Genomic DNA, 24,139 nt, shown 5'->3' on the forward strand with positions numbered 1-24,139 from the left:
TACTTGAGTACTTGTTTGGTGTGTCAGAAAATGTTGAAAATTGTTGATTAGTGTTTCCTAAACCTGGGAATGACGATGAATTAAATTATTGAAAAAACACTCAAACCACTTAATCGATTATTGAAATAGTCAAAATCAACAATTCTTTTAGTAATCGAATAGTCGTTTCAGCCCCTTGATCTCATACGACTTGCTTTATTTGTTTTGTTTAAAATCGCTTTGTAAAAGAGGCAGAAATAGATAAATAAATAATGGTAATACACTTAATTCAAAAACAATAAAGAAAGGCTAATGAAAATGCTAAGCTAACAAACAACATAAGCATTAAAGTGAAGATAGACAAAAGACACAAAAATCACAAAATATCGCAAAATACACAAATACCCTTTGTCCCATTCTAGTTCATTTCCTGTTGTTCTGTTGTTTTCTGAGGCTGCAGCACCCCCTGCTGGACGCCACGCTCACTCAATCACACACACACACACCTGCTGCCGACTGTTTCCCCCGGACAGCGAGAGCACTTCCGCTTTGACGGTGTACAAGGAGACGGGATTGGGATGTGAAAATGAAAGGAGAGCTGAGTTCGAATGTGATTTAACCCGCTGTTCGTTCACCGCCGGCCGCTGAATGAGCTGCGGTGACACGGTCCGGGTTCACGGTTCATGAGCGAAGGCAGTCTCGAGGTTCGTGCCTCTGTTTGTGTCTGAACGCCGGGTATTTTTTGCTAATTGTACAAAGCTAATAAGCTTGTTTTCAAACCCGCACTAAAAATAAACTGCTTCTACTGTGATTCTATGAATTATTATCAGTTAAAGCTCATATTAAACTGCTGTCATTGTATATGTCGCCACATTATCACAGCGTACTAGACATTCGCTGTTTAAAGTTATTAGTTGTTGTGAGCTGAACGTAGGTGACAGAGGAAAACGCCTTTTGGGAGCACAATCCTCGCTAATTACGCTCCTGTTGTGTAATGGGAACATCTTCAGACATGCTATTTTTAGTTCAAGGCTAGCGTCGTTAACTGCGCTGCTCGCCAAAGTGTGGGTCGCGGCCCACTGGCGGACCGTGTTCCTTTATAAGTTTTGGGCCCCATGAAAAAATCAAATCCATAAAATTTGAGCTTCATTTTGAAATGTCAAGGGTGGCGATTTTGCAACCAGATGTTCACCATCTGTCAATCACGCTGGTGTCCACTCATAATGTGCTGTGTGTCATTGTATATTTAAATAGGATTATAATATACAAGATTATTTTTTTAACTACATTTTTGATTGATTGATTGTTTTGTTTATGTTGTTTGCAGGTGCAGCCATGCCCGTGTCCCTGCTGTGGGCTGTGGACGTGTACGGGCGGGTCTACAGTCTGTCCACAGCGGGGCAGCAGTGGGAGCACTGTCGCGATGCCCTCATGGAGTTCAAGCGGGTGACGGCGGCTCAGCAGTGCTGCTGGGGCATCGCCTGCGACAACAACATCTACCTGAACGTCCACGCGTCGGACCTGTCCATCCGCTACCAGGAGGAGACCTACGAGAATCAGGTGAGCAAAAAATAAGCACTTCAACTGTCTTTATTTTTAAAAACACATCTTTAGGGCAGATATTGGTGTTTGGGAGGGTTACCTGTGCTTTTTTAGCTGTGCCTAAGTAGGTGACACTTATAGCGCATTTCCACCGGCTCTACTCTCCATGCCTCGCCTTGGCACGGCACAGCACGGCCCGATTAGGTTGCATCTCCACTACAAAAAAGTACCTACTTAACGTGGGCGGAGTCATCACTGCACGGCTGAGTGAAACTGCGGTGACTTGTTTTATACGTGACACACACACACAAAAGTGACTAGTGACTTTACACCAGACTTCTGTAGTTGTTGCAGATTAACCCACGTTTTTAGGATTGTTAAGTAGTTTTAAGTGATCTACAGTTTGGCGCTGTTCGGCTTGATTTGTGTGTGGGACGTCTCTTCCTGCGGCCGGCAGTCTGACCAATCATCGCATAGTACCTACTACTAGCACACTTGGAACCTCGCCAGAGCAGGTACTAAAATAGTACCTGGTACCATGTACTATGCTAGTGAAAACGCTACTTAAACCATGCCGTGGCGTGGCGTGGTGAGGCGAGGCAAGGCGAGTAGAGCCGGTGGAAATGCGCCATTAGTGGCACGACAGACCATAATACTAAACCAAGACATAAACAGAGCCAGCAAATAAGGCCTTTGTGGGGTCTATCACTTGGGCTGTAATTAGGGAATACATTGGTTTCACCATTGTTATCAGTCAGTAAAGCCAGTATTTCTAGGGGTGGGGTGAAAAATCGATACAGTGAAAATATCGCAGTATTTAGCATAGTAATATTATATCGCTTTTGAGACACCAAGTATCGTTTTTTTCTTTTTTTTAAGCATATCATTTTTTAACTGATGTTGCAAACAAAAATTCCCGCACCTATTGTTTCCTCAACCTCTGATGACATATCATGGTTTATTGTATGATTCAAAACATTTCTCAGTTAATGTACCTTTTAAAACAAAATCTATAAAAAGAACTATGCCAGTCAAAAGGTTTTGGAAGCCGAGAGAGCGGCTACACGCACTAATGTATTTTTTTCATTCTGTTATCTGGAGAACAATCAGGAGATAAGGGCCTGTTAGATCTCGTGATCTATCCACGACATAAACTAACGTGTTATCTCAGGGATAACAAAAGTTGTTTCCTCGCCATTACAAGATCATTTACCTGCTTCTCTTGTGTGATTTCTGCCTGTGTTAGACCATGATTGAGGTAGAGCTGCAATTAATGTTTATTTTCATTATTGATCTGTCAAGAACATTGTTGAATAAATGGTGGGTTATTTTTTCCATAAAATGTCAGATAATGTAACAAAATGTTGATCAGTTTTTTTCCCCAAACCTTCAGAAAACTATGTTTTGTTTTGTCCACAAACCCAAATAATTAAGTTTTAATGATTTTTTTATTTCTTCAAAGAAACCAGAACATATTCACATTTAAGAAGATGAAAGAAATCTAAAAGCTTTTGAAACGTAATAATCGACTCATCAAAAATAGTCTTTATTACCTATAACCAACCAAATTATTTGATGTTATCCCGTGATCACTAGATGAGTATTCCGTGAACTTAAGCTAACGTTATTTGACACACTGAGAACCCTGAGTAAAAGTGAAAATGAGGAGTTCCTCTTGGACGATAGTGTGATTATGTGAGTGAGTGATTGAGTTAAACAGTAAGTGCAACATCCTCTTACGACAGTGTTCCACTTCCTCTGTTCCTCGTGATATGGCGCACTTTCAGCTGTTTCTAGTAATAAACAGACACGTAATAAACTTGTGGAGCCAGTTTTTGATTCAAAGAGCAGAAAAGACACGTGGAACTCCAGTTGGAAAAATGTTTTGTAGTGACTTCCTCTTACATCACAACAGTGATGAGTGAGTGTGAAACGTTCAAACACAGTGATGATGTCGAAACTCTCTGTTTTTGGCGTCTGTCTCTCTCCGTTGCAGCGGTGGAATCCCGTGGACGGTTTCTCCGACCGCTTGTTGCCAAGCGACCGCTGGCAGTGGAGCGACGTCACCGGGCTGCAGCACCAACCTCTGGACAGCTTCCGACTTCCGTCTGGCAGCTGGGAGTGGGAGGGAGACTGGTTCATTGACGAGAACTTTGAGGGGGAGCCCACGGAGAAAGTGGTGAGTCACGGTCACGGTTTCTCCTCCAGAACTTCAGCCTTCCTGTTATTCCTTCCTTGTTTTGAAGGTGGACAGTAAGATTGAAACCCCTTCACTCCCTTTCACAAGTGTGTCAGGGATCTACGGTGGCCTGCACATTCCAGAAAGCACTCCCTGACTCCCTCTGCTGTTTCCTTCTCTTTTTTAAATTTAAGTTTATTTATCAGGTTCATGTAGACGGAGCCACTCTTTGTTTGTGTATATGATTCTGTCTGTTTTCATTTCATAATCTGCATTGACCAATTATTGTTTAATCAGCAGATTACTACCTTTGTTTAGCTCAAACTTACACATTTTGTTCCCAGAAACTTGATAAATGCTGCTCAGTAAACTTAACCTTTTATTTGTTTCATGCGAAAAATGTATTTAATCAAGTCTAATTGTGTGGTGACCTGTTATTTAATACTATATATCATTTAAAATATACACTTTAATATACTGTATACTTGACATAAAAATGTAATTGATTAATAGTTAACAGAAGATATTAGTCCCTCAGTGGGAATTTGCAATTAAAAAGTAGTAAACATGCCTTCTAAACATCAGGTTCTATTTAAAAATATAGAAAAGTATTAAAATTTTATGAATAATTTAGAAAAATAAATGTTAAACAGTGTTTAACCCAAAATATGTACAACATGGCCGTATTATATAGAAAAAAAGCACAGCCCGTGGTCAAGTGGAAGGGCAGTGTTCCCTCTTTTGTGTGTTCATTACTGGTGTGTAATCCTAATTCTAGAGTCAATTTTGTGCATTATTTGGTTGTTTTTTTCAAATTTGCATCATATGTCATCATTTATCTGCCAAATATCAGTTGACCTCTATTTAAAACACTAAGAAATACACTTATATAATTAATCTTTATATTGTTATTATATGAAATTTCTGCCAATAAATCCACCCTAATGTTACATATTGCACCTTTAATGACTGATGTGTGTGTGTGTGTGTGTGTGTGTGCAGGGCTGGACGTACTCCATCGACTTCCCCGCCACCTACACCAAAGACAAGAAGTGGAACTCGTGCGTGCGTCGTAGGCGATGGCTCCGCTACAGACGATACAAAGCCACGGACACCTGGGCTAAAGTGAGTGTGCTGCTTGTTTTTGTGCTTGTATGTGAACGTGTGAAGGTCATTGACCCATTCACGCCGCGTGTGCCGACAGATCCCGTCGCAGCAGTCGACTCTGCCCGATCCCTTCAGCGACATCAGCTGTGGAGGGTGGGAGGTGAGCGAGGAGCCCCGGGGCCGTCTGTCATTGTGGGCCGTGTCCCTGCAGGGCAAGGTAGAGCTTCCCACACACACACACACAGATGCATAACACCAGACCTGGCCTTAGGTATCCATAGCAACCCACTTCACATCTTGATTAGCTTATGATTTACATAAACAGTGTAGTGTGAGTCATTGAGTCAGCCACAGCGTGGGAAAAACACTTAACCTTGTTCCTCTCAGACACACTGAAAAGCTCACTCCCTGCACCAAATTCCATAGAGAAAATCAGCGTTTTTTACGCCACAGCACACGGCAGCTGTCGAGTCACTGCTGCCTCCATTAGGAAGTTTAAAAGTGTTCACCTGTTAATTTTTTGTGTTTGAAATCCTTCATCCAGATTTAGCTCAGTGATACAAACTATGTAAAGGAAGCAGCAGTAGTCCAGCAGCTCCTGTGTGTCTGTGAGCTAAAAACGATGATTTTCTCCATGGACTTTGGTTCAGGAGGGTGAGGAGTTTACAGACTTCAGTTTCCGGCTTGAAAATGCTGTCTAACAATGACATAATGTGGTAAAACATGTCCGTAAGGTATCATATGCTGAATTAGGGCAAAGTCAGTGCTGAATATGAGTTTTGGTCATTTTTTCCCCCTGTTTCTTTGTCCAGGTTTGGTTCAGAGAGGGAATCCACCACCACAATCCTGAGGGCTCTCTGTGGGAGGAGGTTTCTCTCCCTGGAGAGGTGGTGCAGATCAGCTGTGGCCCTGGAGACCTGGTCTGGGCAGTGCTGTGGGAGGGGCAGCTCATTGTCAGGGAAGGCATTGGCAGAGATTGCCCCAAAGGTAAATAAAAACAGGTCACTGGTGGGAGGGGGAGGAGGGGGAGGATAATGTGCGTTTTTGTGTTTGCTTGTGTCTGTTTGTGTTTTTATACAAAAACTTTTTCTTTCTGATTTCCAGGTTCCTCCTGGGTGGTGGTGGACTCTCCAAGTCCTGATGTGGGAGCCATACACGTGGCTGTGGGAATGAATGTGGTGTGGGCCTTGACCAAAGACAACAAAGTAAGAAAGTGATCATAAAAAACACACTTTATGGGATTCTAATACTGTCGAAAACATGTTACCTCTATGTCTACATGTGTCTCATCTGATTTGAATGCTGTTTGCTTTTTCAGGTGTGGTTCAGACGTGGCGTGAACTCACACAACCCCTGTGGATCTGGCTGGATCAACATGGTGGGAGAAATGCTGATGATCAGTGTAGGACTCAATGACCAGGTGATGTCACACTCCTGTCTACATCTGTACAAAAGTGACATGTGGAGTCTCAGGTTGTGACCGCCTGTTGCTGCTGTGTGTGTGTGTGTGTAGGTGTGGGGGATCGCCCGTGAGGACCGGGCCGTTTACTTCAGACAGGGCGTGACCTCCAGTGAGCTGAGCGGGAAAACGTGGAGGGTCATCAGTGTTCCTCGAGACGGAGAACGATCTCACTCCAGCGCCAGTGCCAGCAGCCTTCAGAGGTGAAGAAACTACAAAAATATAACAGCCACGCCATGTGTTGAAATGAAATACTGTATTTTTGGCATTTGTAATACTAAAAGTACTTCTGTGATGTTCTGGATTTAACAAACTAACTGTCAGTATTTGTGTTTGGATGGAAACGCACATACATTTGTGCTTTCTGTCATTTAATTTTTTTAAAATTTGGTTAAAATGTTCATCCTCAAGGCACTACAGTATATCTACATATTAAACACACAAGGAAGCAGCTTTGCAACAGTGAACTTTATGGAGAAATAATAAGCTTTCAGTGCATGTGAACATACATGCAACATGAGTTAGTTAGTTTTAGTCAAGTGTATTGATTTCTTTCAACATGATAAACTGACATAATATCATATTTTGGCAGGGAAATGTAACACAATTGAAATTACAGCAACTTTCCTTCAGATAAACAACAAAATAATAGCAATTATGTGTACAAAAGAGTTATAGGATAGAACATTTTCCATCCTCCAGTTTCAGTTGGAACCGTTTCAAAAGGAACATTTAAAACAACACAAGAGAAAATTACAAAAGAAAAGAAAAGACATAAGATTTACAGATTTAATATAAATGTTGTAGATTGAGTGTCTTGCTGTGTTTCTGGTTCCCAGTGCTGGATGTTACTTCTGTGGTGAGGTGCGTGGTCAGTCAGTGGCGAGTGACGTGGAGTCCGACACAGACAAAGGATCCACAGATGGAGCCACGGGCCTCGTCGCCTCCGATTACCCAGAACCCCTTGACGCCCCCGCAGACCAAACCTCAGACGGCCCCAAACCGCTAATCCCCAAAGTCACGAGCGACAGCTTCATCTCTGAACTCGTCTCCGATCGAGATTCCGCAAAGAGCGCGAGAGACGTCACGTGTGCCGCTCCGTCCGTCCTGCCGGAGGAGGACGACGTCCCAGGAGACGGAGAGGTCACAGCTCCCTCTAGTGGTGCGGCACTTCCCCCGAGTCAGTCTGGAGGTCCTCGCGACCCTCAGTGGAGTAATGTGGACCTGGAGGAGGCGCAGATCCTGCAGGTCCAGACTGGACTGGTGCCGGAATCGTCTGATACTTGCAGCTTGTCATCGGTGGCTACGTACACTCTGGCCATGGAGGATCAGTACGGAGCGGACGAGCACCCGCTGTGGGCGTGGGTCAGCGGGGGAGGCTGCTCCGTGGACACTCACTCCCAACTTCACTGGTTCAACTGCTCGATGAACTCGTCATGTGAGTCCACAGAGAAAACGGAGGTTCTGGAACATCTCACTGGATCTGTACTCATGCCTTTTATAGAGATAACATTTCAGTTTTTAACTTTTATCTCTATTAAATGCAAGAAACTGTTGAAAAGTGTTGACTGTTGTTTCCCAAACCTCAAATAATCATATTCTCAAAAGTCTTGTTTTGTTCTTGTTTAATTATTAAAAAAACACACAAAAGGAGTAAAATAGTTGACGGTTATGTTAGTCAATGAGTAATAATTCATTATAAGGATGAAACAAGTACTCGATTAATTGATTATTAAATGAATCGTCAACTATTAAGATAATCGATTGGATTGGTTTAAGTGATTTTTCAGCTTCTTAAATGTGAATATTTTCTGGTTTCTTTGCTCCATTTAACAAAGAAATCATTAAAAACTGAGTCATTTTTGGTTTGTGGACAAAACAAGACGTTTGTGAACATCATCACAAATATCATATAAGACACTAAAGGAAAATTAACAAAGTTACCTGATTTCCATGAGAGAAAGTCCAGAAGACCAAAATAAAAAGAAGAGTAATAGTTTTATTTTGCCTCCTTTCTTCCTCCAGCTCTGGTGCAGTCAGTCCAGTCCATGAGTCTGTCCGTCAGTCCAGCACAGACGGCAGCCTGGAGGAAACAAATCCTCCAGCAGCTGAGTGAGCGGTCCAAGAGAGAGATGGACAACTTCAGACATTACGAACAAGCCATAGAACAGGTTACATGTCCTCCTGAATGTACCTTATCACCTTTTTGTTCCTTTCTTTTTTTAATCGGCCCAGACTCTTGTTTCCTCTCGTTTACACAGTCCGTGTGGGTGAAGAAAGGAAGCATGCAGTGGTGGAGAGACTGGAAACCTCACAAGTGGATCGACGTCCAGTTTGCCTTGGAGCAGTTCACGGGACCAGAGGGCAACAAGGACGGCATCCTCTTCATCTACTACAACTTCTGCGAGGAGAAGAAGGTGAGGAGGACGATGAAGTGCAACAGGGTTCCTATGGGTCCTTGAAATTCTTGCAAATTTTTGAAAATACCACTAAATAGACATGAATTTGACATGAATTTATTGTCACCCAAGATGTGGGAACCAAAGTGGAACCAATGTTCCTCTCTTTTAGACCTCATTCTTTCTCTTTCCCTTTTTTCTTGACCTTTCTTCCCCACATATGAATGAAAGCTTTACTTCACACTAAGAAAAAAGAAAAGAACATGTCTTAAAAGGAGGAAGAAGAAGAATACACTTATTTATTTCTGCCTCTTCTACATCAGTTGACTTCCTACTCATACATTATTTACCAATCACTACACTATTTATGAATTTTATATGCCCACACACACAAAAAGACATACATAATAACAATATAACTTAAAACATTTAAACAAGCAAGTTAAGAAATAAATAATCTGTGACAACACCTCATCAAATCCTTCTGTACCTCATGAAAACCATATTTTTTTACATTTGTTGCAGTCGTACGAACACAAAGAGGTTGATTGTTGCTTTATACATTATTTGTGGTATGTGAAAATGAACCAGATCAATTAATTCCTTTACTAGATACATGTATACACTGGTTTTCAAGTGGTTTTGGGGGTTTAGTTCCACTTTAAGAAAACTGAATTTGTGTGATCTCTGAGTGTTTACTGTGTTTCCCTCAGTATCTACACGCCTTCATCAACGAGATCACCATCCTGGTTCCTGTGCTGAACGAAGCCAAACACACTTTTGCCGTGTACACTCCTGAGCGGACCAAACAGAGGTGGCCGATCAGACTGGCGGCGGCCACAGAGCAGGAGATGCACGACTGGGTAAAGTCTTAGGACTTTAAGAACATTAATAGTGTTGGTTTTTATCTGAAAATGTCATTAATATACTGATGAAACCAGTAAGTTGAGTGGAGTATATCACAAAGAAACTGAAGTACTGTATGATGATCATTTTTTTTTTTTTTTAGATAGATATAATATAAATAGCTGTCCCATAAAATATACAACGCATAAACACAAAAAAGGGAGAAAAGAAAATGGTTTAAAAGTTGACATTAATTCATTGCATTTAATGGTAAAAATCCAAAAAACACACCATAGGTTCACAAGTGTTTAACATACTATGTATAATCTCACCTGATATGGTAAACACAGGCTTCCTCCGGGTCCTTGAAATCCTTGAAAGTTTGTGAATTTGAGCAAAATAATAACAATAAAAATTAGTTTTTAAAAATTTTGAAAATCTTAATAGACATGGGTCGTTAAGAGTGTTTGAATTTTGTGTCAGCACATTTGGTCCTTGAGTTTGAGGGTCCTGGAAAGGCCTTGAAATTTATTTGATTTCAATCGAGGTGTAAGAACCCTGTGTAAACTTTATCTGAATCTGGTTTTTAAACGCTGATTTTTCTGTTTGTTAAATCGTAAACAGTGGGTAGATAATCCCATGCTGTCATTGCTCTGGAAACGATGATGCGTCTAAGAATAATTAGTTTTTTGTAGCCTTAAAATTCACCCTTTTATATGAACGTATGGGAAGGACAAGGGCCTTGCTTTGTGTAGGCAGCCATCTTGCACCACCATGTTTCTACAGCAGCACAAACAAGCTTGTGTTTTTCACATTTTACTACACAATCAACAAAGGATTACATCCCTTCTGTTATTTAAAGGCCACCGTCGTTTCCTAACACATTTGGGAAAGGTAGGAGCGATTAGATGTGACTAAATCTGAAGCACTGGACCACAGTTTATGTTGCTTCCTCAGCTGAAACACCCTTTCATGTCTCCCTTCCCTCCTGATGTCCCCCTGTCTTCCTCTCCGTCGTGTCCAGCTGGCGTTGTTGAGCGCGTCGTGCTGCGACTCCAGAAAGATGCAGGGTCCTCCCTCCAAACAGGCCATGTGGTCCATCACCTGCAAGGGAGACATCTTTGTCAGCGAGCCGTCTCTTGCTCTGGAGGACATGCCGTACCCCACGCCCTGCGACCAGATGTGAGAATTAGCCCGACACAGAGTTCCTCCTCCCTCCTCACACATTATATATGCCACAACCATGGTTCGTTTTTGTTTTTTTCAGGTTCTGGCGCCAGGTCGGAGGTCACCTGCGTGTGGTGGAGTGTAACAGCGTTGGCGTCGTGTGGGGGATCGGCTACGACCACACGGCGTGGGTGTACAGCGGCGGCTACGGCGGCGGCTTCTTCCAGGGTTTGGCCAGCAGCACGGACAACATTTACACGCACACCGACGTGAAGAGCGTCTACATCTACGAGAACCAGCGCTGGAACCCGGTCACGGGCTACACCAGCAGGTGAACTGCACACACACACACACACACACACACACACACTCAGAAAGTGTTAGAGATAAAGAGAATAAAAGGACAGACTTTCATGTAGTAAAGTGTCTGTGTGGACATTTCAGGGTCTAAGGCAAGGACAAGGTCATTTCAGATGCTGAGGCACTTTTTAACATTTACAGAAAATAATGAAACCAGAGGAAAATCAAGGTTGTACACGCAGCAGACAACGGTAAAAAAGACATTGCAAGATAAAAATACGAAAGATGTAAATAGTGCTGTTACGATTATTGATTATTAATCGATAACTAAATGAAACTATTCTTTTTTTTTTGAGTGTTTTTTCGCATCTTTAATGTGAATATTGTCTCGTTTCTTTGCTCTATATGACAAAGAAATCATTAATATACAATAATATCATCATAATTTTGGTTTGTTTACATGTTTGTAAACACTGATCAACATTTTACAGACCAAAACATACTCAATTCATCGAAATATTAATAGGTTTCTTTGTGATCTTTGTGATTTATTTTGTTTTTTAAAAACAAAATAATAAATAAAAACGGAGGAATTTTTACTTTTTTACTATTTTATTTCCACAAACATTTTCACAGGTGGCTCTATAATCCTCATCTGTTAAAAAAAAAAGACATTAAAACTACACTTATTTATAAATTAATACAACATCTAGATTATAGTGAAAATAAGAGTTCTCTCTCTTTAAATCTCTTTAAAACGCTTTAATACCTGATTTCAAACATCCAAAATCTCAAGTTTTCAGCAAATTTAAAGTAAAAATAATACTGGCACTGATTTCACATCTTAGCATTTTTCTTTGTTTATGCTTTTAATCTTTAAACATAAATTCCGCTACAAACTGTACATGTGATTTCCCACTTATTCTCAACAAAATAAACCCGTTTTTAAACATTTTAAAGTGAAAAACAAGAATCTAAAATCACTAAAAACCACATTGTCCTAGATACAGGCTCCCCCTTGTGGCACTTCAAAAATAAATCACTAGGACTGAATGCTGGTGAGACAGACAGCTTTTTTTGACGTCACTCATCATGTGAAATAAATATTCAGGATTTTACCTGCTTTATGTATCAAATCATAGAATAGAATAGAAATACTTTATTCATCCCCAAGGGGAAATTGTTTTAACATAGCAGCAATGCAACAAATATTATAAACATAAAATGTAAAATGTGCAACAGTGGGAAAAAATAGTGCAATAATGAAGGAGTGGCATAATGGAGTGCAATGCATCTCTGCTACAAAGACACTTTTCACATGTCATTTGAAAGAGTTTTGACTGAAAGTCATTTAAAAACATCTACATCTACACGCTCATGAAGAACTGCTGAACTGAGCCTGTGTGTGACAGTGTCGCTCTCTCTCTCACTCTTGTGTGTGTGTGTGTGTGTGTGTTTGCTTTGTTTCCAGAGGTTTACCCACAGATCGCTACATGTGGAGCGACGCGTCAGGTCTGCACGAGCGCACAAAGACAAACACCAAACCTCCCTCCCCTCAGTGGACCTGGGTAAAGTACAACAAACACCCTGTGGGGCTTTAAAACCAGTTTAGTTTTAAATATTCTAAATATTTGGTCTTGAATGTGCATTTAAATTTAAAAGCGCGTGTGTTTATTGAGCTTAAGTGAGTACGTGCTGTTCTCAGGTTTCCGACTGGGCCATCGACTACGGTGTCTCAGGAGGGACAGACAGGGAAGGCTGGCAGTATGCGGCAGATTTTCCAGCGTAGGTTTTATTTGCACCTGCTGTGTTTGCTGGTTTGAAATGTGCAGCTTCACAGTGACAACTTCCTTATTTCTGTGTTGTTTCTGTGTTGTGTGTTGTCTGACTCCTTCCTTCCTCTTACCATCACAGCTCATATCATGGCTATAAAACCATGAAGGACTTTGTGCGTCGCAGGCGGTGGGCCAGGTACTGTCAAACAAACAGCAGCACACAATCACACAATCACACACAGTAGAATGTGGAGAGATGATGATCTTTTTACAGTTACTCACATGGTAATAATATTAACAAATTAATATTATATTATATTATATTATATTATATTATATTATATTATATTATATTATATATTAAGTAATAATTAACAAAACTTCATGGTCGATTGGTTGTTGAAATAGGTGTGGCTGATTGGTGGGTGAATGAGGCTTAGTTGGTTGTTTGATAGGTGAATGAGGCTTAGTTGGTTGTTTGATAGGTGAATGAGGGTTAGTTGGTTGGTTGGTTAGTAGATGTATGAGGGTTGATTGGTTGGTTAGTAGGTGAATGGGGGTCGGTTGGTTGGTAGGTGAATGAGGGTCGGTTGGTTGGTTAGGTGAATGAGGGTTGGTTGGTTGGTTGGTGAATGAGGGTTAGTTGGTTGGTTGGTAGGTCAATGAGGGTCGGTTGGTTGGTGAATGAGGGTGGTTGGTAGGTGAATGAGGGTCGGTTGGTTGGTTAGTAGGTGAATAAAGGTTAGTTGGTTGGTTATTAGGTGAATGAGGGTTGGTTGGTTGGTTGGTGAATGAGGGTTAGTTGGTTGGTTATTAGGTGAATGAGGGTTGGTTGGTTGGTTGAGTTTTAGTGAGGTTTAGTTAGTCACAAGGTTTTTTGCTGGATGAGTTTGAATGGTTGGTTGATAAGTTGGTTACCACTTGTTGGGTGAGTTGGTTGGTTAGTTGGTTGTTTGGCTGAGTACCTTTGAATGGTTCTTTGATTGGTTGGTTCCAGTTGTTGTTGGTGAGTCTGTTGTTTGGTTGGTTGGATTAATCTGTATGAATTTTCTTCATTAATCAATTGCTACTCATCCATAAACCCCCAAATGATAACACACTTAAGGTTTTTTTTTTAAGAAAACCCTTTACCACTATTTAGCAGATTTTTCTGTTGCATCATTAACTGCTTGGATTGGAGCATCTTTTATCACTGATGTTTAATCTGGATGTTTTTTTTACTCCCACACAGGAAGTGTAAACTGACCACTACTGGACCGTGGCAGGAAATCCCGCCCATCTCACTGAGTGACGTCACCATCCTTCCATGTGCCACTCAGAGCAGCAGCGGCGTGGACGTCGTTGCTCTGTGGGCGATCAGCAACAAGGGAGACGTGCTCTGTCGACTGGGAGTCAGCGCACTCGCGCCTGCTGTCAGTCGATTAAGTTAAATATTAGCTGTATAACTCCCTGTGGCCATTTTCCTGCTCTCATCACAGAGTACATACTGTATAGAGTTGGTTGTTCCAACATCCTGTTGTCTGTCACTCAGGGAACCTCGTGGCTTCACGTGGGAACCGACCAACCTTTCAAGTCCATCTCCATTGGAGCCGCCAGCCAAGTTTGGGCCATCGCGAAGGACGGTTCTGCTTTTTACAGAGGTTCTGTCTCTCCTCAGAGTCCTGCAGGTCAGTGGGGAACACTGTGACTGTGATGGAATCTACCACATTTGCATTCATTTACAAATCAATTCGAACGACACTAAGATGATGTGTGATGATGAGTGATCTAACTGACATGACCGAAATAAACATATAAATAAATAAATAAATAAATAAAAATATGTGTGTGTCTCCCTCTGCAGGAGACTCTTGGTACCACATCCCCTCTCCAGCCAAACAGAAGCTGAAGCAGGTGTCTGTTGGGAGGACGTCGGTCTACGCTGTGGATGAAAATGGTGAAGCATCTGCGTTTGTATTCACAAACGCCCAAAATTAGACATTGTCCATGTCTCTGATGTGGTTATTCTCCTGTGCAGGTAACCTGTGGTACAGACAGGGCGTGGCTCCCAGTTACCCTCAGGGCTCCTCCTGGGAACACATCTCTAATAATGTACGCAAGGTCTCTGTGGGACCTCTGGACCAGGTGAGTACCGGGACGTCACCACTGCACCATGAAACAGGTTTGTTTTTAAACTTTCTACCTGGAAGTCGTAAGTTGATTATGGTGTGTTCCATATTTACGGGATTTCACGCACACAGGCAGCAAAGTAACTCGTCCATGTTTATAAAACACGGAACATTTCTACATGTACGACGGACTTACTGTGCAACAGATTAGACAGCAGTGCTGTTAACAGTAAAGCTAGCAGCCGAGCGGGTGTTCCAGGTGAAGTGTTGGAAAAACCATGACATGATAAAATAACAGAAACTGACGTTTTTCCCCCCTGAATGTAAACAGAGAAAATAATGTCTTAAAAGTCTCTAAATATTGGGTTAAAGTGGTGAAAAAAGGCAAAGTTCAAAGGTTAAATATGCAAACAAGTGCTATCGACAGTTTCAGGAAGTTAAGGGCGATGTTGATTCGTCACCTAACCGTCACGTCCTGGGCTCAGGGCAAGAAGCAAACACATGCTGCGTTATTTACATCATGGAGTTTCTAATTATGTATCTGTGGTGAGTGACCTGCTGCTCCCACAATGCACTTTCACAGCAGTGAACGCTAACGTGTCTTAAAAAGGAAAACCCAGGTCAAATCTGCAACACATATTTAAGGGAAAATCAGCTCATGTGTGAGCGTCATAACCTCATGCTGTTCTTAACTCTTTAAGGAAGAAGGAGAACATGAGCTCATTATAGACGGTTATTCTTCTGTTGTATTTAAAACATCATTAAATCTAATAAAGTTGGCTGAAGATGTTTGAAGTTTGGATGATAATGTTGGTGTTTGTGTGTGAAGGTGTGGATCATAGCAGACAAGGTTCAGGGCAGCCACGGTCTCAGCTGTGGGACAGTGTGTCATCGACTCGGCGTCCAGCCGCTGACGCCCAAAGGACAGTCGTGGGACTACGGCATCGGGGTGAGACTCTTGTGTGTTTGAATACGTCAGCACAGTCCCCGGTCGGGTGTCAGAATACTTTGGTGCAAATATTGTATGTACACAAACGTTTATAGAGTCATTTTGGGCGGTTTCGTGCGTACGAAGTTTACGGAAAACTTTAAGAACGAATAAGAGATAAAGATAACTTAGATGTGAAATTTGGACTTTTTGTCGTGTATTTTCCTCCAAAGGGGAATATTAATTATCTAAACTAACATTCTATTGAAGACTTGAAACTAGTGATTCAGGAGAATCTTTACTGACATTTTAAATCAAGTTTTCCCGTAGACTTCCACTCAAATAGTTCTTTTTCTAATCGAGATAATCCCAATTATGTGTGTTTTGTTTCCTCCCTTGAGTGTTATATGAGGTTTTAGTCATGTTTTTATACTACGACCTTCTAGTCTTCATTTTTCACTGCAAAATGGTTTTGTTCTCCTGTCAGACAGAGTTTAGTGGGTGAGGGGGCGTGGCCTGTCATTGTTGTTCATATTGAAAGTGTGTGTGTGTGTGTGTATTTCAGGGTGGCTGGGATCACGTGACAGTGAGGGGAAACTCCATGGAGCCGCCGCGCTTCCGTCTGCCCTTTCTAACTCAGAGCGTCCTTCAGGTCAAAGACGTGGAGGTCAACGGGAATGCTACGTAAAAACACACACACACACACACACACAGGTGTACGTAAAACCACTTTAACTGAGCTTTAAAAAAAGCTACAGGAGCATCAGTGACCAATTTCTCTGGACATTTCAATTTCCGATTACTGCCGATGCAGAGACAAGCGACCGTCATTTCCTTCCTCATTGTCTTTTGTCCCTGACACTGAACTTGAGAGCATTTTTGTTTATTTATTTATAACTGTATTCATGTGTGTGTGTAGTCTATGGAAGGGTGAAGGGTAAAGGTAAAAAAAAGGTGTGTATATATATATTCATGTAATTTTATGTAAAACCTGTTAGAAACCTAATATTAATAATAATTGATCCAGGCTGCTTTTATTGTCTGTGTATCAGACGGACTGCTGTAGAACTTCACAAAAACAGGTGTTTTTGTTGCCTAAATGTTGGGGCGTTGTCACAAATCTTGCTTTTATGCGTAAAACATCCAAAATTATGGACGAATGAGAGGAAACCATTGTGATAGCAGCTGTAAAAGTGACCCCCAAATACATCAGAATCAAAGAAAAGGGAATTTAAAACAGATTTTCTACAGGGAGCTTTACATTTTAATCTGTTCTCTGTTATCGCTTATTTTTACCCCGTGGTGGTTTCTGCTGCTTGGCTTGTATGGTTTAAAGAATTTAAAGTTATTTTCTATAACAGAGAGGAAAATAAATTGATATAAGACATTGACAGAGACTGTGCAATGTTTTTTGTTTTTTTTTAAAAGTGAGTACTTGTCATAGTTTTGTGGTTGACACGCTAAAACTGAACCTTCCTCTTTCTCAGGAGTTTCTCCCCGTTTCATGTTGTCGTCGTCCTTTATAGTAGAATGACTGTTGAGTGAGAGAGAGAGAAACACTATATTTTTGTTATGACTCTGTAAGATATTGGTATTATTTTGTGTATGGTGCAACGGTTCGAGTCGTGTCATTTTTATCATGTTCTTTATGTAAAGTCTTCATCAAACCAAACTCTTCTTCACTTCTTTTATTTACACTTCTTCTTCTGCTTCTTGAATTCACCCTCGCAGTGACGTCGTAGGATAACCTACATTTCTAAATGTATTTACCTGGAACTGTGTTCATGTCATGCATGGGTCAAAGTAACACTTCTCGTCAATAAATAACGTGTTTATTGAACTTATCAAATAGTTTCTCCTCCTTCTTTTGGTCGTTTGATCGACACACACACACACACACACACACACAAAAAAGTCAAATAAAATGCACTCGCACAACATCTTCTCTGCCTTCCAGCTACAGCTACCACACATTTGCACAACCTGTAAGACGAGTTACGGTTGTTTTCTTAAAATTGGTGATGAGCAAATAGCGACTTTTCAAGCTTCAACATATTCAATATTTGGGTCCCGCTGCTGCTTGACTCCGCCTCTCTTGGTGTGACAGTTAACGACTGCAGGCGACAGAGAGCACACACAAAGAAGAAGAAGAAGATCACACAAGATAAGACAAAGGAGAACAAACACTAAAGTCCTCAGCTCAAACCAGAGAAGACGAATAATGTTAATAATAATAAAAATATAACATTAAAAAAAAGACATGGCGAGAGATTTTAGCCCTTCATTTCTGAGTGTTCACGTTTGTTTGTGTCTTGCCGTGTGATTGGTCCTCAAATCCATGAAGGAGCAGAGCTGTGGTCAGATCAGTCTGCTGCTCGGGTCAGAGAAAAACCCACTCTGTGAGTCCGTTCAGATCTGGCATTAACGTCCGTCCACCAGTGGAATCATGCTAACGTTCCACTGATCACGCCTGGCGTTAAAAATGCGTCGTCTCCTGTACGCGGTCACATGTGGTCAGAGAAAATACACACAACTGTCTCAAACACAATGTCGTTACGACAATGGACACTTACATTTCTTCTGTTGTCAATAAAGTTCTTTCAAACTAGTAACTTAAGTTAATAAATAAAACTTAACTATTAGGAAAAACATAACCATGAGTACGTTTCCGCCTCAGTGTGCAGCCTGCTGGGAATTATTATTATTTTTATTATTGTTGTTATTAATAAAAGACGTAGCAGCTAGCATGCTAGCTAGCATCAGTTAACATTTCGAGCTACTATCCGTTAGCTTAAAAATATTCACTTCTTCGAGCTTAAACTTATTCAAAAAGTGAGCCCGACATGTTTTTATCTGTGTGCGACTTTTGAGAAATTCTACAGTTCGTACAATTGCAGTCAGAATTACTAAAGTAAGTATTGTTTAAGTCGGATTAGCACGACGTATTGAGTGTTAAGATTGTGGCGTTGAAACTATTTCCTGATTAATCGGTTACTAAATGAATCTTCAACTATTATCAGTGTTTTTTTTAAATAATTAAAGCAAGTTTCTCTGATTTTTCAGGCTCTTAAATGTGAATATTTTCTGGTTTCTTTGCTCCATAAAACAAAGAAATAATTCAAACTGAATCATTTTGTTTTGTGGACAAAACGAGACATTTGAGAACAGCATCATTTCGAGGTCTGAGGAACACTTTCTGACATTTTCTGGACACGCGGCTCAGGAATGTGGTCTCGTTTGTCCCGAAAACAACTTCCGAATGTGGTTTTTGTGAGCAGATCTGAGGACAGATTGGGAGTGTCCACACCTGAACTGTCCACATGGGATCAGATCTGAGGACACTCTTAGGACAGATTGAGAGTGTTCACACATGATCGGATCACTCAGGATGGATGCTAAAACCAGGTCTGAACCAGGTCTAAAAGTCTTTGTCCTATGTTGGAGACCAGGCCCTCGTTTGCCCTCCTGACCTTTGACCCTGCCGTGCAGCTAGTGTTAGCTGTGTTGGCTGAAGCTGTGCATGTGGGTGAGGTACTGGGTGAGACCTTCCTCACCCTCCTCCTCCAGGTGTTGCTGGTAGCACTGGAGCAGTTTGGCGGCACTGGCCTCCGCCGCGTCCCCGCCCGCGGGCAGACACGCCCCCGACAGGTCCAGGACGATGGTGGTCAGAGCCTTGATGTAGTTCTTAGCCAGGGTGAGCGTCTCGATCTTGGACAGCTTCTTGTCCGTCTTGACGTGCGGGATGGCCTCGCGCAGCGCCTGGAAGGCGTTGTTGAGTTTGTGCATGCGCTGGCGTTCGCGCTCGTTGCTCTCCAGGCGCCGGACGCTGCGCTCTTTGGTGCTGGAGCCGTGTTGTCTCCGCCAGCGTCCTCCGGCCCCGCCTCCCTGACGTCCCCTGTCCCCGCTCCTCAGAGAGCCTCTCCAGGAGCCGCCGATCCGCACCGACGCCTCCGAGCCTTCCTGCTCACTGGAGCCGGGTTCTGGTTCTGTGTCTGGCTCCAGTTCTGGCTCTGGGTCAGACCAGGTTCTGCTGGATGCTTTCACAGCTTTTCTTTTGGACTTCATCCTCCTGCTGCTGCTGCTGCTGCTGCTTCGTCCTCCTTCACTGTCCTCGCTGTCTTTCTCTGACAGGTCAACAGCTTCAAAAGACCTGGAAGGGAAAACAAAAGGAGACATTTGTCGTTTTCAATTTTACAAACATGGAATTTAGGTCTAAAAAACAATGATTATTTTCATTTTCACTTAGAGTTTGGATTTGATCTTTGATCTTTGTTCTTGATTCATTAAATAGTTGTCGGTCTAGAAAATGGAATATAAACTTCAAATTGATTATCTTTTGTTTGATAATTAAGTTTTTCTGGTTTCTTTATTGTGGAGGAGCAAAGGAACCAGAACCAGTTAACCACAAATCAAACTAACTAACTGATTATCACCATCAGTTAATAATTGATTCATCAGTTTGAGTTTTGGTTCCTTGATTCTTTGTTGCTATAGACACAAAGAAAAATGGTGAAAAATTTAAGCAAGACATTTGTAGGTGCTCTTATTTTGAAATTTGGGAACCACCAATTTGCCAATTTGTAACAATTATCAGACATTTTATGGAACAAACAAACAAAGCACTCGATTACTGTATTAATCTTCATCTATTTTGATGACTGCAGTCAGACTAACATGTTTATGTGTATTTTCAGTGTCCAGTTTTAGTCGGACTCACATGTTTATTAATAATATTTTCAGTGTTAAGACGGTTAAAACTAAATTAATTGTTAACTAAACTTTAAAGAATTGAAACAAGTAAATGTGAATATTTTCTGGTTTCTTTGCTCCAAAATCATTAAAAGTGAATCATTTTTGGTTTGTGGACAAAACGAGACATTTGAGGACATCATCATTTCCAGGTTTAAGAAACAACAATCAACACTTTCAGGCATTTTATGGACTGAATATGGAAATAATAGTTAGTTTCAGTCCGACTTGAAACGGAATGTCTTCAGTTTGTGACACGAGGTTAAGAAAATGTCAAGTGTTTGTTTTACCACTTCCTTAATGACAAAGAAAACACATTTATAGACGTTGTCGTTATTTAAGGAAATGTAAACAGAAGTTTGAAACAGTTGATCTTTTTATGGATAAAGAGGAATGAGTGGTGGTTTCTCTGTGATAAAGATGTTTGTCATGATTTCAAGGTAAGGTGCTGATTGGTTCACTTTAAGGGAGTTTTCTCTCTCCACTTAATCCACTAATCCTTCATTTACAGCAGGAGTTGAGTCTCAGTCTCCAGTTCAAACATCTCTGTTGTATCTAATCAGTCTTTTCCAGTGTGAAAATTCCATGATGTTTCTGTCCGCTGTTAATCTGCGTCCTCTCTTATCCCCACAGTCCTGAGATTATGTCCATTTCAAGGTTAAACACACACACACTTCACCACTTCACCACTTCATCACCTCCACTGCTTTTACACTTCACTTTGAAAGGTTTTGAAAGTGAAACTGAAACATTAACACGTAAATAATGCAGATTATCCACATTATTTCAATTATTTTTGCATTAACAGATTATTTTTTTACTACTAATCTTTATTATTTTGTGTATAATTTAATTCCCAATACTTGCTGCTTGTGTAAAAGTGAGTAGACACCAACACAAACACTGTAAATATCAATGCTGATGTTTACATTTAAACAGGATAAAGCAGATTTACATAGATTTGCGTGTGCACTAACTAATGTTAATGCTGATCAGTGTTTTGTCCACAAAATAATTCAGTTTTAATCATTTCTTTGTCAAATTTGTCAAATGGAGCAAAGAAAACATTGAAGAAGCTGAAAAACGATCCATTATCAAGATTCATGTAGTAATTGTAATTAAATTTAACGAAAATTGTTAAGAAATGTGAATTGGAGGTTCCCAAATTTCAAAATAACCCACAAATGTCTTTTTTTCCCAGTTTTCTTTGCTTCTCAAACTCAAACTGATGAATCAATTATTAACTGATGGTTGTAATGAATTAGTAAGTTTGACATTTTTAGTTATTTGGTTTCTTTGCTCCTCCAAAGTCATTTTGACATTTATTTATGAATTTATTTTTCCATTTTCTGGACAACTTAATATATTTGTTTATTTATTTTTAAACAACTTCCCTTCAAATGTTTCCACCACAGGTTTAATCTGATGTGAGATAAAGCGACTAAAGATTCAGTCAAAGTTTGGATCAAAGAGTGGATTTAAAAAGTCTTACCCTGGATTTTGAAGCAACTTTTCCTTCTTCTCCTCTTCTTCTTCTTCTTCTTCTCCTTCTTCTTCTCCTTCTCCTTCCTACTGATGGTGATGATGATGATGAAGAGGAGAGTTTTCCAGGAGAAAGTAAGTGGTCAAAGGCCAGAGCAGAGCAGAGAGAAGCAGCATGATCTGTTTCTCTGTCACATGTGAGTGGAATCAACCTGCAGCAGCTGCAGCAGCAGCACTGACACATGTACACGTCGATCTGCTCAGCCAATCACAGAGCAGCAGAGCAGCAGAGCAGCAGCAGACCCCCCCCCCCCCCCCACACACACACACCAGAGAGAGAGAGAAAACAAAACACTCTTACAACCATTAAAGCAACACTAGGTGAGTTTTAACCCCCCTATGTTAAAGCTACAGTACGAGAGTTGACATTATGGTCTGTATTTTTGTAGAGCTTCTCTATAGAGCGTCTTGATGAGCTGCTTTACACCCATTCACACACTGCAACGTGGGCCCGGAATTGATCCTACAACCTTCCAGTTGAAAGGCAACTCACCCTACCACTGAACGACCATGGCTCAATCCTAGTGCTTCATGTACATTTTTAATACTTTTATTCCAAAATGTAAGTTGTTTTTTTATCAGAAAATAACTTTTAAATACTTAAGTGTAGTAAATATTATATACTTTAAGTTATAATATCAACTTCTACCGAAGTCATTTTCTGGTAACATACTTGGATTTTCAGTTTTTTTATATGTTAAAATGAACATTTCTTATCTGAATAAATTCACTAAACTTGTTTTTTAACTTGTCTTAGACTATATTTTTGCACTTTTACGCACTTTGTACATTGTTTTGTGCTAAATAATTCATAAATATGAATTGAGTGTTTTAAGTTAATTTTATTTCAAACGTCGACCACAGACTGTTTTCACAGAATGACATGTCATATTTTTTTCTTTTGCCTGTTATTAAGGGTAAAGTGGCTCCTCCTCCTCCTCCTGCTCCTCCTGTTAACTGCTCTTTACCTTTAATTGTGAGCAGTTAACATTATTTCCATTGTGGTTTTTATCACCTCACGCTGCTTCATTTGAATACAGTCCTGAAGATTTGCTTATTTCTTTGCCTCTGGAACTCGAGAGAATATAGTGGAAATAAAACAAAAGCAGAATAACTGCTGCTGTGCTGCTGCTTGACCTGTAGTTTGTGTTTTCAATCATTATTGCCAAGTTACTTCTCCCCCAGATGGACACGTAATCTGCGGTAATCCCACTGTGTCTGTTTGACCTGGGGCGTCACACTCAACCGTTGATGCAGCAGCAGATAGTTGAGTTCAGAGGAAAGAATCGGACCACAAGTAGGAGTTGAAGTCACTTTTTTATAATATTATTTAGGTATAAGTCTTAAAGTATATGACATTTACTATACTTAAGTATCAAAATCATTTTCTGAGACTAAATGTACTGAAGTTTTAGAAGTAAAAGTATAAAGGAGGGAGGAGCTAGAATCGAGCGACAGTAGAGTCATAAATACGGCTCTGAAATGTTCTCTTCTGGCTTTATTTGGTAGTAATGAATAACGGAAACAGTAAAAGTACACACAAATGTAGTGGAGTAAAAGTTGCCAAAATATGAATAACAAAGTGAAGTACAGATTATATGTGAATTTGAAATGTGAAGCATTTGTAGTTCAAAGTGCTCCGACCCACCATGTTGGAAATCCAAGTACCAATAACCGGTAATAAAGTTGTACTTTTAACAACTACAACTACAAATATTGTTGACACTAGATTCTTTTCCCCTCTAGCACTCTGTTTGAATTTGTTTTTTGTAATTCAGTCATTTTGTTTTCACCAAATATCTTCATTTTTATCATTTTCAAACATTAAAATCATTTATATTTAGCTGATTTCATGTCAGGCAGGACTATGACACTGAGGAAGCGACATCACTGATTGGATTATTATTGACACCTGGACCTCTCCCTCCACACAAAATGGCTCCTTGTCACTGCTGTGGATTAACATGGAGCCCCTCCCTGCTCCTCCCTGCTCCTCCCTGCTCCTGCCCACAGGTAATGACTCGCTTTGCCTAATTTATGTGGGATTCTTGTTTATCTA

The 24,139-nt window shown here is 40.7% G+C and overlaps 2 protein-coding genes across 2 annotated transcripts; one reads left to right on the forward strand and one right to left on the reverse strand.

Moving 5' to 3' along the window:
* The first annotated feature begins 491 nt into the window (after positions 1 to 491).
* On the forward strand, positions 492 to 17,200 carry tecpr1a (tectonin beta-propeller repeat containing 1a). Its single transcript, XM_058621093.1, has 24 exons — positions 492 to 683; positions 1,307 to 1,539; positions 3,518 to 3,700; positions 4,703 to 4,825; positions 4,905 to 5,024; positions 5,620 to 5,794; positions 5,912 to 6,012; positions 6,126 to 6,227; positions 6,321 to 6,469; positions 7,106 to 7,704; positions 8,292 to 8,437; positions 8,528 to 8,683; positions 9,379 to 9,528; positions 10,536 to 10,693; positions 10,779 to 11,009; positions 12,450 to 12,546; positions 12,684 to 12,763; positions 12,893 to 12,949; positions 13,985 to 14,165; positions 14,285 to 14,420; positions 14,597 to 14,689; positions 14,771 to 14,877; positions 15,691 to 15,810; positions 16,355 to 17,200. Exons 2-24 carry the CDS (start codon positions 1,315 to 1,317, stop codon positions 16,475 to 16,477), a joined length of 3,612 nt encoding a protein of 1,203 aa, XP_058477076.1. The 5' UTR covers positions 492 to 683; positions 1,307 to 1,314; the 3' UTR covers positions 16,478 to 17,200.
* A 405-nt stretch (positions 17,201 to 17,605) lies between these two features.
* Positions 17,606 to 22,305, reverse strand: bhlha15 (basic helix-loop-helix family, member a15). The gene is made up of 2 exons (XM_058621094.1): positions 22,031 to 22,305; positions 17,606 to 19,939 (listed from the first exon to the last, which is right to left on the reverse strand). Exon 2 carries the CDS (start codon positions 19,852 to 19,854, stop codon positions 19,285 to 19,287), a length of 570 nt encoding a protein of 189 aa, XP_058477077.1. The 5' UTR covers positions 19,855 to 19,939; positions 22,031 to 22,305; the 3' UTR covers positions 17,606 to 19,284.
* Between the last annotated feature and the right edge of the window lie 1,834 nt (positions 22,306 to 24,139).

The sequence above is a fragment of the Solea solea genome, chromosome 21 (genome assembly GCF_958295425.1).
Source record: "Solea solea chromosome 21, fSolSol10.1, whole genome shotgun sequence".
In the NCBI taxonomy this organism is placed as follows: Eukaryota; Metazoa; Chordata; class Actinopteri; order Pleuronectiformes; family Soleidae; genus Solea; species Solea solea.